The 14,483-nt window shown below is 47.4% G+C and overlaps 1 protein-coding gene across 1 annotated transcript in view; it reads left to right on the top strand.

Annotated features, from left to right (window-relative positions):
• Positions 1-6,481: 6,481 nt before the first annotated feature.
• The window catches only part of LOC113188696 (maestro heat-like repeat-containing protein family member 7), a 40,853-nt gene continuing 32,851 nt past the window's right edge, over positions 6,482-14,483 (top strand). Inside the window, exons 1-8 of the mRNA XM_026397129.2 lie at positions 6,482-6,509; positions 7,047-7,111; positions 7,549-7,671; positions 7,790-7,869; positions 8,238-8,367; positions 8,963-9,049; positions 13,123-13,230; positions 13,724-13,859. Coding sequence (XP_026252914.2) covers positions 6,482-6,509; positions 7,047-7,111; positions 7,549-7,671; positions 7,790-7,869; positions 8,238-8,367; positions 8,963-9,049; positions 13,123-13,230; positions 13,724-13,859 — 757 coding nt within the window. The remainder of the gene's footprint in view (positions 6,510-7,046; positions 7,112-7,548; positions 7,672-7,789; positions 7,870-8,237; positions 8,368-8,962; positions 9,050-13,122; positions 13,231-13,723; positions 13,860-14,483) is intronic.

Below are 14,483 nucleotides of genomic sequence, written 5' to 3'. Positions count from 1 at the left end.
CTGTGCTCTTAATGCCTCGGCCACCGCTGGAAAAGACTTTTTCTGTGGTGGAGCTGGGGCTGTGACCCCTCACCCTTGAGTGCCTCCTCCAGCTCCCCCACCCCCATCGCAGGCCGATGACCTGGAGCTGAGACCTTTCTTTTTCTTTTTTTTTTTTTTTTACACAAGTTTTTTCAGAAGCTCTGACCTAAGGATTTATATCTGTGATTTGTCATTAAGGTCCCTATAATATGATGATGCGTTAGCCCCCATAGTCTAGCCTCTTGGACTTAAGACCTTGCCTGTCTGCTGATAGAATTTGTCTCCTTATGCAAGACAAGTGGCAGAGAGGGCCACTTTGGGGAGTCCTCAAATGATCTGTGCCCTGTTTCTGAAAAGAAACAGTTCCTGGCCCTCCTATTTCCTTATCGCTGGAGGCTGGACACGGCACAGGCTTGTGTACAGGACTTTCCCTGGTTTTCCAGGTCTCTGGGTACCATAAACTGGGAGACTCCTTCTCCCTTTATAATGTGCTCTGTGATGCACACCGAATGGCCGGTGAAAGGTCGGTATATCCTGATGGAGTTTTGTCTTCCTGGATCCTGCAATTTTCCTGACCCCATAAATCTCCTTTAGGGACCCCAGTCACTATCCTCACTTTATGCCCTTGGCTCCCTGACCTCTGAGCCTTAAATTTGAGGCTGTATCAGATTGTAGCATGAGAGGCGAGGCTAGGGGCTGGCCTGCTCTGGTGGTTGGTGAGGACCAGCTCACCCCAGAACAATCACTCCTGGACATCAACAGAGCTGCTGTCCCACTCCTCCCTCTCTCATCTTTTCAATATAGTCCCAGAAACCAATACCTGTTTACAAATCTTTATGGAAACACACCACTTTGGGGGCACATTCAGGACCAGGCAGCTTTGCTTCTGTTCTGGGAAAGTCTCTGTACACACACGGGAGATGCTAGATTGTTGAGAGAACGTTAATAAATTGTCCCAGTTGCTGAGACAGAGAGATCCTGGTAGCTGCCTGAGCTTAAGACCACTGACAGTCCCTGAGTTCTCGTCCGAGGGCCTCCTTTGCTGCCTGGTTGGATGCCCAGGTACACATCTTGCCTCAATAAGAAAGCAACTGGAAGGGGGAGGGGCAGAGGAGCTGCTCCCCCGAGAGTTCCCTGGCTTGGAACAGGGACTGTGATTATAGCAAAAGACTCCAAAGGTGCAGTTCCCCCACGGGAGAAAGTGGTGTAGCAGATTGCACGAGGGTGCTGAGGTGCTTAGGGACAAACGAGGATGGCCGTCATAGGAATGTGGGGAAACACACAAAGCAGTTCTTCCTGTGCTCTTAGCGCATCCTGCTGTTGTCCCTACCTTGGGGTCCACTTCCCCCCATTATGTTTGAATGCCCTACGTTGGCTTGTCCCTAGCCCCTTTCTCCAGCGTATAGCTTACCCCCTCTCCCCTGCACCTCCCTGTGTCTTCCCTGAAGCCTTGAGCTTCCCAGGCTGAGCTAGGAGACCTCTGAGCATCCTTGATAGTAACTTATTGGTCCTTCATAAAACCTCTGGTGCAGTGCAAAGTGGCCTGTCCTCTGCTGCAGGGCTGGAACTGTATGGGTCTTAGTGCCAAATACATCAATAAAGTCTGTGCTTTGTGATTGGCTCAACTGAGGATGAAGGTGGTTTTTTTTGTGTGTGTTTGTGTGTGTGTGTGTGTGTATGTATGCTGAATTTCCTGAACACAGGCTGTACCCAAGTCTCCCAGAGTGTCTGCCCAAGGTGGCTAAGTTGCCTGGCCTCTCCAGCTGGTCTGACCAGGTCCTGGGGAGTGGGTGGGATGGGTGGGGTGACAGGAAAGTTCACACACTGCTTCCATGACTGACGGGAGTGCAGCCAGCACAACCCTTGTCAAAGCTTCGAAGTTTTGCTCTGGGGCCTGAGGATCTGGGCTCTAGAAGTCACTTCCTCAATAAAGATCTGGCTTTGTGACAGCCTCAGGTCTGGCTTGAGCTAGGCAGGGTAGGAAGTGGTTAGAGATGAATGTGGCCAAGTTTCCAGCTCTTCCAGGCTGTTCCTGATACTCTTGGCTGCCCAGAGCAGAAGCCTCTGAGAAATATCCACTTCCCTGTGACTGGAGCCTGCCTTCCCAGGGTGGTGAGGAAGGGCTCTCCACAAGCCCCTTCTCATCAAAGTGTCCACAGGTCTCCCTCCACAAAGGTGGGGGTGGGAGCTCCAACTGGGATCACTTCTGAGGTTGCCCTGTAGGGGCCGCCAAGGATCTGGGAGCACAGCGCCCCCTGGAGCCACAGTGCCTGGGAGAAGCCTGTGCCCATGATCTGAGGTGCCCAGAGTGTCAGGTAAAAGGGGTCTCTGCTTGACTGTCCCTTTCCACAGCCACTGAAGGGCAGGGCACGAAGGGCCTAGGCAGATGGCTGTGGGCAGAGATGACTCTAGCCCAATCCTGGGTGCTTGGCCCTGGGGACCATGAGAATCTGTGGGTTTTAGGGGCCCAGCTCACTTAGGCCTGGGGGGTGCTCCATGCGGGAGGTTGGCAGGCTGGGAGGGGAGATAGCACCCAGGTCTCTGGAGGAGGTGTGGGCATTCTGATCTCAGACCCGAACATCTTGGATGATGGGGGTTGGGGGCACTTGATTTTGTATTTTATTTCCTTATTTTGCTATGCTGGGAATTAAATAAGGGCCTCACACATGCTAGGCAAGACCTCTACCACCGAGCTGTATTCTCAGCCCTTGATTTTGTATTTTGGACAATTGTTATAAGTTAGGCTCAGGGAGATTTTGACTATCAGGAAGTTCTCAGGGATGATTTGTGTGAGGAGGCAGCTCCCCAACAAGACCCTTAAAAGAGCTGGGTGTGGTGGCGCACGCCTGTAATCCCAGCAGCTTGGGAGGCTGAGGCAGGAGGATTGTGATTTCAAAGCCAGCCTCAGCAACTTAGTGAGGCATTTAGCAACTCAGTGAGACTCTGTCTCTAGGTTATCAAAAAGGACTGAGGATGTGGCTCAGTGGCTAAGCACCCCTGGGTTCAATCCTCAGTACAAAAAAAAACACAAAAAAACCCCAAACCCGCCCCGCCCCTAAAAGGCTGTAGACTAATAGAGACAAGGGAGGGCCCCACAGCAAAGCTTTTTTTTTCCCCCTTCATTGAAGATTGAATTCGGCTTGCTCTGTCACTGAGCTCCATCCCCAACCTTTTTCATTTTTTATTTTGAGACAGGGTCCCACTAAGATGCTGAGGCCAGCCTCGAACTTTCGATCCTCTTGCCTCAGCCTCTGCAGCCACTGGTATTGCAGGCATGTGCCACCACACCTGACACTAGCAAGGCTCTCCTAAAAGTAGCAGCCAGCCATGGGTTGTGCCAGTTTAGGGACCCGATTGAGCAATAGTTTATTCTTGGTTCACAATCAGATTTCCCTGGGTCATGTCTGAGAGGGGCAGACCACCTGTAGGGAACTTCTGCTCCCCTCCCATAGGGCAGAAGTGGGATTATGAACTTGGGGACAGAAGTCTTTAAGAGGAGGGGCTTCTGGATTTTACCTTAAGACTCCCAGAGGCAGAGGGATGGTTAAGATGAGCTGGAATCTCCCCTGAGGCAGATTTTTCCATGCAGGGAGATCCCTGAATAGAAGGCTACTGGGCACGTAGGGATGAATCAGGGCTCTCCAGAGGGTCCTAGATCTTCCCATAGGAAAGAAAGGAGAACCTGGCAGAGGTACCCAACATGGGCACTGCTCAGCCAATTCCTTTTCCCATAAATGACTAGGCTGCCTCCTGCGGCTTCACCTTCAAGTGCAGACGCTGCATCTCTAGTTGCTGCTGCCCGTGCGTGCAGATGAATCCACATCACAGCAGGCGAAAATCAACCAGAGTAACCTTTGAGTCATCATTTTTACAGGACTCTTGGAAGCCAGACATATCAGGTGAGCAGTTGGCCCTGGCCCGGGCTGCCTCTCAGATAACTGCAGCCACTTAAAAGTGGTGCTTCTTGGTTGGCCCTAGCTTGAAATGTCACTTAATGAGCACAAGTCTGCCTACAGATTCTGTCTGCCCTTTCCATAGCTCTAATCTCTGCAGGCCTATCCCTTTTGCAGGTTTGCCTCCGTGTGTTGTCTGAGACTTTGGGTGAAAACCCACCTGGCTGACAGGTGCTCAGGAGGACAGCCAGAACAAATCGTTAGGTACCACCTCTATGCCAACAGCCCCCCAACTCATGATATTTATAAACCAGATCTGCAGTCCCTGAATTCCAGGTTCATAAATCCAAGTGCCTATTAATGTCTGCACTTTGGTGCCTAGTAGGCCTCTCAAAAATAACATGTTCCAAACTGAACCCCTGCCTTGACTACCCAGCAGAGATCTGTTCCCTACATCAATAGAAAATCTTTTTAAGTTTCTCATCTTAAAAAAACAAAACAAAACAAAAACAAAAACAAAACAAAACAAAAAAACCAAACCATACCAAACCGGCAGGGGATATAGCTCAGTTGGTAGAGTGCTTGCCTTGCATGCACAAGGCCCTGGGTTCAGTCCCCAGTACCACAAAACAAACAAACAAACAAACAAACAAACAAAACCCCTTGACTTCTTATAATCTGGTCCATCAGCTGTGGGAAGCCGTTCTGGCACATGATTGGGCACCTCCCTGACTGGGTGTGAGGCGTTCTGGCTAAACTGTGTCAGAACTAATCCCCACCCTTTCTAGGTGGGAGAGCCCATCCGTGTGGGGGTATGACTGACCATTGACCCTGAGACCAATCACTGACCCTGACCTTGGAATGCTGTCCCCCTTGACCTTCATTGGATGGAATTTTCCCCTGAATTTCAATGTCTGATTCCTCATCCTCAGACTTCGACTCGTGGGAAGATTCTCCGCCATTGCCATTTTGAAATTGGGCTCCTAAGTCACGTGGTGGAGAAGGGCTTTGTGCCTCTGTAAGAATTATTCCCGGATTTTCCTCCCCGGGAGGATTACTTTCTATCTCTTCCGGAGGACTCTCTATGCCTCTGGGAAGAGAACTTTCTATGCCTCTGGAGGTTTCCTCTCTATGACCTTGGTCTCTATGATCTTCCTCCAAGCTACCCTGATTTATTTGAGGCAAGCTTACATTCCTAACTTTCGGTTTAGCCTGGGAGAGCTTTCATTTTCAAACGGCTCAAGGGAAAAGAAATTAACTTAGCCTCAGGCAGATTTACCATTTGAGTAGACCTAATGGCTCTTTGAATACCCTTCAATAGATCTTCAGGGGGCCACAAGCTATGGTCCACTTATTCAAAAAGACAAATTTCTAAAGCCGTCCAAGTTTTTGAATATCCTCAATGCCTCCAGGTAATTCATTAGAAAGGCATTTTTTTTTGTAATTTCCTCCCTAATTTCTCCCAAGTATGTAAATTTGGCAAATCTTGGTCACAAAACCAAGGGCAAAATTCACCTACAACCTTTAAGAATTGTAATAACTGAGTCTTTTTTATCTGTTTTCCTTTCTGATTAATTATAGTTTCTAAGATAGCCAAATACATGTCCTTATCAGTAGAAGTTGAATTTCCCATTTTAAATAATTTAACATCTCGTCCCTTCAATGCCTCCAGGTACTTTTGTGACCCCAAATTGTCACCAATTCCTTTATTTTTATAGCGCACTCCCACTCAATCTAGTTAATCTAAAATGCCCCACGTTGGGCGCCAATTCAGCTTCACGACCAGCATGCTAGCTTCATACTAGAGGTTCGAAGCATAGAAGTTAACTAGTGAGATCAAAATAAACACACATAAACTCAATTTACCTTTTTCTTTGACCAGGTCTGAGATGGCTCCCCCTCTGGCTCCTGCCTCGAGCCACCCTGTGGGGCAGTGAGGTTTACACAAGACTAGCAGGAGAGAGAGGCAGGGCACACCAGAGAGTGGCCTTTTATTGGGGAACAAGAAATTCAGGGGAAAATTCCATCCAATGAAGGTTGAGGGGGACAGCATTCCAAGGTCAGGGTCAGTGATTGGTCTCAGGGTCAATGGTCAGTCACACCCCCACATGGATGGGCTCTCGCACCTAGAAAGGGTGGGGATTAGTTCTGACACAGCTTAGCCAGAACGCCTCACACCCAGTCAGGGAGGTGCCCAATCACGTGCGAGAATGGCTTCCCACAATCAGCTATTCATATCGATCTTCAAATTAGATACAGAATTCTGATCCCTGGTGTGAACCACATGGATTTCTCCTCTGGGTTACTGTCACAGTCTCCTAATTGGTCTCCTTGGGGAAATTTAATTCACTGAGGATCACTCCTTACATACATTGACGTATTTAATTCCACATCAAAATAGGTACTGTCATCTTTCCCACGTTCAGATGAGGAAACTAGAGAGAGTTTAATCAAGTCAAAGAGCTGAACTTTGATGAATCAAAGCAGTGTGATTCTAGAGTGGTTGTGTTTAGCCCTTGGGCTTTGGCTTCAAACCCTATCCCAGGAGGCTCTTTGTCTGCTGGGTCATGAGGAAGGACCACAGTGTGAATCCAGGTCAGTTGCCAATGTTGCTTTGGGTCCCAGTACTGCTGTCACCTTTGTTCTTCTGACTCCACTTGGGGTGGACAGGCTCTTTTCCTATCCTCCATCCCACCTTTTGTGTCTTTGCCATGGTCACTGCTAGGCTATACCACCCTAGTTGAATAGGGAGGCTCCAAGGTTGACTCAGGGTTTTAAGACCATTCATGACTAGGAATTTCAAAGCCAGTCTAGGTCATCAGCCGCAGAAATTTGTGACCACTGGGGGGTGACTTAAAGTTCTGTCCCTTCCCCACAATCTTTCATCCCTGGCTATGTGTGATGTAAAAAAATCTCTTGAACCCCCATCTGGGTGCCTTTCACCTTGGCTTCTGAGGGTCACATGAGTGGAGCTGTGCATGCCCATACCTGAGAAGCAGGCTCTGGGACAGGGACCCATCCCAGCTTGGTGGTTTCTGAGCCTTCTTGGTGAAGGACTGGGGGAGGATGGCTCTGCCTTCCTAGCCCTCCTGACACAATCAGCTAACCTCCTCTGACTACATCCTTTTTCAGGGTTGCGTGAATCAGAAAAAGAAGCCTATCAGTTGATACAGGAATGTCTAGGACAGGAGAATATGGTAAGGAATTCTCTGGAACTTTTTGAGAATTGAGGTCAAGAGTAGGAAAAAATGAGGACTCGTGCTTCCTTGGGTTTTGAGGACTAGTCCTGACTTGGAAGCCTCCTGAAATCCAGTCCTCGGTGCCTCTTGGTCTGGGGTAATCTTGATGGCCAGGCCATTAGACACAGGTGCTGGGGCTCTGGCCTTGAGCTCCCATCCTGTAGGATGGATCTTTCTTATAGACCCCTAGCTCCACTGTCCCCAGAGAGATACAGAGGAGACAGGACATTGGTGAGCACCTGTGCAGGCTGTGGGACACGGTGCTGAGGAAATCAGGGGTGCACTCTATCCTTTGGCTTACTAGATATGAGTCTGGGCTGGGTGTGAGGGCAGAGCATGGGCCGAGGGCTGCGGGTGACTGGTTTATTGGTGGGAGTCTCTATATTCTGTCCTAGTCCTTGTTCGACAAACTGAATTTCCTCAGTGCTGTGGAGACTTTGAGTGGTGCTGTGCATGTCCAGGCAGACAGCAATATGAACAACTACTTTCCCAAAAACATCCTGGCCAGGAAAATTGAGGTAAGAAGGACCCTACCTCTTCTGGGATTTGGTCATCCAGGGTGGAGGATGACAGGACAGGCCCACCAACTGGTATCCCTCTCTGAGGGGAATGCTTGTTTCTTCCTGGCCCTTCTAGTCATTGATCCTGGAAGAACCCCTAGAGACCTTGGACAACTTCGTGCGTCAGAAAGCAATGCTCTGCACTGTGGCCTTGAGGTTCCTCCCCTGCTGTCACTCTGTCATGGCCCCGAGGGCTCTGATGTTGAGAACGTTTGGATTGGGAAGAAGGACAAGTCTTGGGAAATTGATTTTGGGGCCGTGGGTGGCAGGGCCCCACGGTTACCACTTTGGCTGGCCTTTGGGGATGGTGGGACTGTTCTTTGATTTTACTATATGAGGACAGTCTAGGGATGTCCCCAACAACCAGGACCCTTCTTTCCTGATAAGGGGATCATTGAAAAGTAGTCCACTCTTTTCCTGTACCTCAGAGAGAGCCACAGAGTAGGTTTCCCCAGAGGGTCCTGCAGACATGACCCAGCCTCTGACAGGATCGTGACCTTGTCTTTCCCCACCTCTCCCACCAGCCAGCTGAATCCGTCATTCTACTTATCCCAGAAGCTGGACCTGGCCAATGCTTGCATCTCCAGGGTGTTCCCTTTGCCACTCATCATGCCTAGCTTAGACCGAAAGGAGAGTGCTAGTCTCTACCTCCAGGTAATCCCCACCATGGCCTCCTGCTGGAGATGTCCATGAGGGGTGCTGTCTTTGTGGTCACCTCCTGCACTCTTAGCTCCCTGGTCTTCCTGACATAGAGCTCATGGCGGCATGGTGCTAATGCTGCTCAGATCAAGGGCTGCCTGTCTTATCCTCGGTTCTTCCCAGGGAGTGGCCTGGGATCCCATGCTAGCCACGTTCTCTCTCACAAGAGCTCACATGACATCCTCCGTCTTAGGAGGAGACAGTCTGATAATAAAACCCAGGATTCTATAGCATAACTGGCCGGTAGACTGCCAAATCTTCCCAAGGATTTCTGGTTTTAAAAACAGAAGTAACTCAATCTAACAGAAGGGGTCTCTAATGGTAAGAATCCTATGGGGGCTGTCTGTCGGGGAGGCCTGCCCACTGCCTACATTTCACTATTTGGCCTACCATGTAGGCTGGGCCTGGTCTTGTCTTCAGTGGGGCCAAGAAAGGCCAACGTCAGGGAAGATGAGAGAGTAACTGGGTGTGAGAACGTCCCTGGGGTGCAAAGGTGAGATGGCACCCTCTTCCTTCCTCCTGTGCATACCCATGTCTCCTCATTTGTCAGACTGTCCAGGCCTTAGATGACATGTTGCAAGCTCTGGTGATGGACAATATGAAGCCTGACATGCTCATATTGCAAAACTTCCTGGAGGTAAGTGGCTTTCGAAACAGGGCAAACCAGAATCCTATGTTGTTTCTAGGACTGTGTGCTTGAGAGCAAAAGAGAGGAATATGATGAGAGTCTGGGTGTCCCTCTAGTCCAAAGATCATACCTTCTCAAACCTCAGCATGCACAAGTGTGGCTTGAGGACTAATTCCTCTGTCTCCCCTCAAGGCACTGTTCTGAGGATGGTGTTTTGAGAACCACAGTCACCAGGATGAGGACCTGTTTCCCTCCAGAATTGGGTGCACTGGAACTTTACTAGTTATACCATTTATATCCTTGCTGGGCTTTAATCTTTTTTAATGTCTCGTTACGTCTGTCCCCACCATCCCCATGCCCCACCCCCCCGCCAGTGCAGTACCTGTAACTGCCCCATGGAAAAGACCTCAGTGCTCACCGATCCTGGCTACCTCCTAGATCCGAGCTATTTTTTTAGTGTAGTGTCTCCAGGGAACACAAAGTACCAAGCTCTTCTTTAACTGTCTTTAGATCTTTTCAAATGCTCTTAGTTATCACAAGTCACCATCTCCTGAGGGTGAGTTTGAGTTGGAGAAATAGTCAAGAGTCATTGGAAACCAATTTTTGTGAACAAGATGGTAACCAATTAGGATAAAGTAATTTTGCATAAAACATTACATGTGACTACAAATAAAAAGACAAGACTCTCCAGCTATCTTACAAAAAGACCTTGACCAGAGTTGTATCCAGAGGGGGAATTGATCTATATTTGGGTGAGTGATATAGTCTTTGGAATGCATCATTTCTGGTATATTTGTTGAGAAGCATTTTTGTGCTTCCTAGGCAACCATTCCTGCAAGTGTAATAACAAGTGCTCTGTTATTCTTGGAGTTCCTGGGGGATGGAGATGCTGAGCTCCGGTCCTGGTCAGGGTGGGGTCCTCAAGGGACCCATTATTGAGGTTCTCAGTCTCCAGAGAGAAATGGTACCCTGCAAAAGCAGCCCTTGAAACATGGAGGTGTTGCTCAGTGGTAGAACACTTGCATGACATGTGTGAGACCCTGGGTTTGATCCCTAGCACTGGAAGGGAAGGAAAAAAAAAAAAAAGAACCACATGAAACCATTTCTAAAATTTCAAAGAAAATATTGGGGGAAATAGATTTATCTTGATAAATGAAATTTAAATGATGAAATAGATAATTTTCATATATAGCCAAATTTGAATTGAATTATATTCACTACTTTGAGGTAATTCTTTTAAAAAAATCAAGTACATATGTATTATAGACATAATTTTTTTTCTACAAAATTACATAATAGCATAATATGATATCATTTGTTTCATGGTTGATTTTGCATGGCAGGATTAGAAAGAGGGTCATTTTTGCAAAATATTTGAGGGCTACATATTTTTGTTCCCTAAGGACCTTCATTAAAAAAATTTTTTTTCCTGTATTTGTAGATGGACAACATGCCTTTATTTTATTGTTTATTTATTTTTTTTAATGTGTTGCTAAGGATCAAACCCAGTGCCTCACACGAGCTAGGCAAGTGCTCTGCCACTGAGCTACAGCCCCAGCCCATGACCTTCATTTTTTCATCTTTTAATTTACACCCAGTATAATAATAATAATCTTTTTTCAGTGTGGGAATTCTGCAGATTTTGAGAAATATAGTCATGTAACCACAACCATAATCAAGCTGTAAAGCACCCCTGAATCCCTCATGACTTTTTTTTTTTTTTTTTGTACCAGGGATTGAACCCAGGGGCACTCTACCATTTTGTTTTGTATCAAGGTCTTGCTAAATTGCCCAGGCTGGTCTCAAATTTGCAATCTTCTTGCCTCAGCCTCCTGGGTTGACAGGATTATAGGAGAGTTCCATAGCACCTGGCTCCCAAGACTTTTTGTAGTCAATTCCCTAACCTCAGCCTCTGTCTTGTCTCTGTAGTTTTGCCTTTCTATAAAAGCCTCTGAATAGAATTATACAGGATGTAGCCTCTTGAATCTGTCTTCTTTCATTTTCATCTCATAACGTGCTTGAGATTTATCCATCTTGTTGTGTGTATCAAGAGTTGGTTCCACGGGCTGGGGATGTGGCTCAAGCCGTAGTGCGCTTGCCTGGCATGCGTGCGACCCGGGTTGGATTCTCGGCACCACATACAAAGATGTTGTGTCTGCCGAAAACTAAAAAATAAATATTAAAATTCTCTCTCTCTAAAAAAAAAAATTATAAAAAAAAGAGTTGGTTCCAGGGGGTGAGTGGGAGTGGGTGGGATTGTGGTTCAGTGGTAGAGCACTTGCCTAGCATGAGTGAGGCACTGGGTTTGATACCTGGCACCGCATAAAAAATAAATAAACAAATAAAATAAAGGTATTTGCAACAAAAAAGTATTTTTTTTAAAAAGAGTTCATTCCTTTTTTTTTTTTTTTAATAGTACAGAACCCAGGGATTCTTAGCCAATGAGCCACATTCTCAGACTTTTTTTTTTTTATTTTGAGACAGAGTCTTACTAAATTGTCAAGACTAGCTGTGAACTTGTGATACTCTTGCCTCAGTCTCCCTATCTGCTGGAATCATGGGAGTACCCAATTGCACATGGCCCTGATGCATATTAGTATCTCTTTGTGTTCTGTTGACTTGTTTGTATTTTGAGATGGGGTCTTGCTATGTTGCCCAGACTGGTCTCTAACTCCTAGCTAGATTCTAGGGATCCTCCCACCTCAGCCTGGGACAATAGGCAAGTGCTACCATGGTGGGCTCTCTCCTGTTTTTTTTTTTTTTTTTTTTTCAGTTTTCGCGGATACAACATCTCTCTCTCTTTTTTTTTTTTTTTATTTTATTTTATGAGGATCGAACCCAGCGCCTCGTGCATGCCAGGCGAGCGCGTTACTGCTTGAGCCGTATCCCCAGCACTTACTGGGTTGTTTTTAATGTTTGAATTTTGAAAGTTCTTTATGTATTCTGGACGTAAATCTTTTGTCTGATATGTGATTTGCAGACATTCCTTCCCATTTTGTGGCTTGCCTTCTTTGCTTAACTGCCCTTCGAAAAGCAGCCCTTCTTTTAATTTTTGGTACCAGGGATTGAACCCCGGGGCACTTAACCGCTATGCACATCCCCAAGCCCTTTTTATATTTTATTTAGAGACAGGGTCTTGCTGAGTTGTTTAGGGCCTCACTAAGTTGCTGAGGCTGGCTTTGAACTCGTGATCCTCCTGCCTCAGTCTCCTGAGCTGCAGGGATTACAGGTATGCACCAGTGTGCCCGGCTCCATCTTCATTTAGATGAAGCTGATATTGTTATTTTTTTCTTATATGGTTATGATTTTGAGGTGTTAGCTAATAAATTTTTGCCTTATCTAAGTTATCTCAAGAGAACTTGCCTTATCTAAGGTCTCTTTTCTTCTAGAAGCTTGTAATTTTAGACCTTAAATTAGCATCTGTGATTAATTCTGAATTAATTTTTTATTGGATGTTTGGTATGAATGGCGGTTCACTTTACTTTCGCTTTTTTCTTCCTCTTTCCCCTACCCTCCCCCTCTTTCTTCTTCTTCTTCTTCCTCCTCTTCTTCTTCTCCTTTCTCTTTCTTTTGGTCTATGAACATCCATGGCTGGGAGAAAGGCCCCTGTCATGCAGCTATGATACAGGACACACTTTTCCAAAAGTTTGCACCAAGCAAGTTACTATCTATAAAATATGTACCTCTGTCTCTATTGTTATTAGTGTCCAAAAAACTTGTGACTCTGAATCTTACCCTTCAGAGACCACCCCACTCCTGCCCCTGGCCCAGTAGGTGGGGTGGTATGCTTCCAAGAGAACACCACCTCCCCATCTTTTCCCCTCTCAGTCTGCTTTGTAATTCGACCTTGAAGGTGTGGCTGTTTTTAAACATCCCTGTAGGAGGAGACTCAGAAGGTGATGGTGAAGTGCCAGAGACCCTTAAACATAACCCTTGCTTTGCCAAGTTCATGGGTCTGGGCACTCTTGCACCTGCCACAGCTCCCTTTGTCTTTTGGCAGTCATGGATGTGGTCTCAAGACAAGGAAGGCAGGGAGCAGCACTCCCATGGAAATGTTGACCGGTCTCTTTGTTCCTATCCAGATCATCCTACCTTGGGTAACACAGTCAGACAAAGTGCATGAACAGACCCGGGCCTTGGGCACTATTTCCCGGTTGCAAAGATTTATTTGCAATTTCCCTGAAGTGTTGGTGAGTGCTTGGAGTAGGGTATGAGGCAGACACAGGGGGCCCTGCTTCTCTGCCTGTGTGGCACCTGATTGAGCCCAGGGCTCATCAGGGGGTAACCAGAGAGCTGGCAGTCAGAGTGCCTCGTGCCTTTTTTTTTTTTTTTGCATTAGTGCCTTTTCTATTACAGTGAAACAAGTCACTTCTTTGTCTGGTTTGCCCTGAGCCCACTTAACCAGCCACATCTTGGCCTTGTGGGGGACCTTGACCTAGATAGCTGGTTTGGGGCCCCAGATGCTCATTGACTAATGCGCTTGGACCTCTGGCTGTGCCTTACCTGGGTGCTGATTACAAAGGTTTTTCTTGGCCAGGACAGAGTATGGAGCTGGGGAGGGGAGGGCGCACATACAAGTGAATGGATTAGTGATGAGGAGGGGAAGGTAGGCTGGGTGGGTCCTGGTAGGGAGAGGCTTCTTTCTGGATGGTGGGGAGGTAACCAGTTTCTTCTCCCTGGCAGCATATGACGCTGTTCTCCATGAGCGGGAAGCTGATGGGCATCCTGGGCCTCATGTGCGTGAACTCCAACCAAGAGATCAGCATGGAGGCGTCGGAGGCCTTGCATTACTTGTTCAAAATCCTTGTGCTTCAGAGAGGTAAGCCACCTGACTGCAGCTGTGGGGATCCACTGAGTAACAAGAGCCAGCAAGCCCTGCTGAGCGTGTGCCCGTGTTCCATCAGGCACCGGGCGAAAGGCAGTTCCCTCTTGCAGCGGTGTTGGAGTAAATATGCCACATGGCCCTGAGACCAGGAAGCTATTACAAGTAGATCTGGAAACTATCTGGATGAGCTTCAGTCCTATTGCTGATGTCCTAAACTTGCAGCCAGCCGCCTATGGGACCTACTTGGATTCTCAGAATTTCCTGGTTGTCTCATCCCTACTGCTAGGCAAGAGATTCAGAAAATAAGCACCCTTTCTCAAGGAACAAATTTAGGGATCCTTAGTCTAGCCCCTGTCTGCCCTACGAATGCTAGAGATACAGATACATACACGGAAGTGCCAAGGGAATTTGCAAAAATCTCCCCAAAAGAGTTTCAGGACCTGGCTTCTTGTGATTCAGTAGGGGAGCACTTTGCTCAGCACATGGGAGTGGGAGCGGTCCACATGCCGGCATGTGCAGGGACAGCGGCTGAGAGTGGACCACATTGAGTCCCCAGCCACCTTCTCCCTCCACCCACCGCCTGGTGCTAGGGAACTCTCTCATTGTGTTGAACAAATG

Source organism: Urocitellus parryii, chromosome 9 (genome assembly GCF_045843805.1).
Source record: "Urocitellus parryii isolate mUroPar1 chromosome 9, mUroPar1.hap1, whole genome shotgun sequence".
Classification (NCBI taxonomy): domain Eukaryota; kingdom Metazoa; phylum Chordata; class Mammalia; order Rodentia; family Sciuridae; genus Urocitellus; species Urocitellus parryii.
Note: the sequence above shows the minus strand (reverse complement) of the source record. Positions and strands in the feature narration are given on the sequence as shown.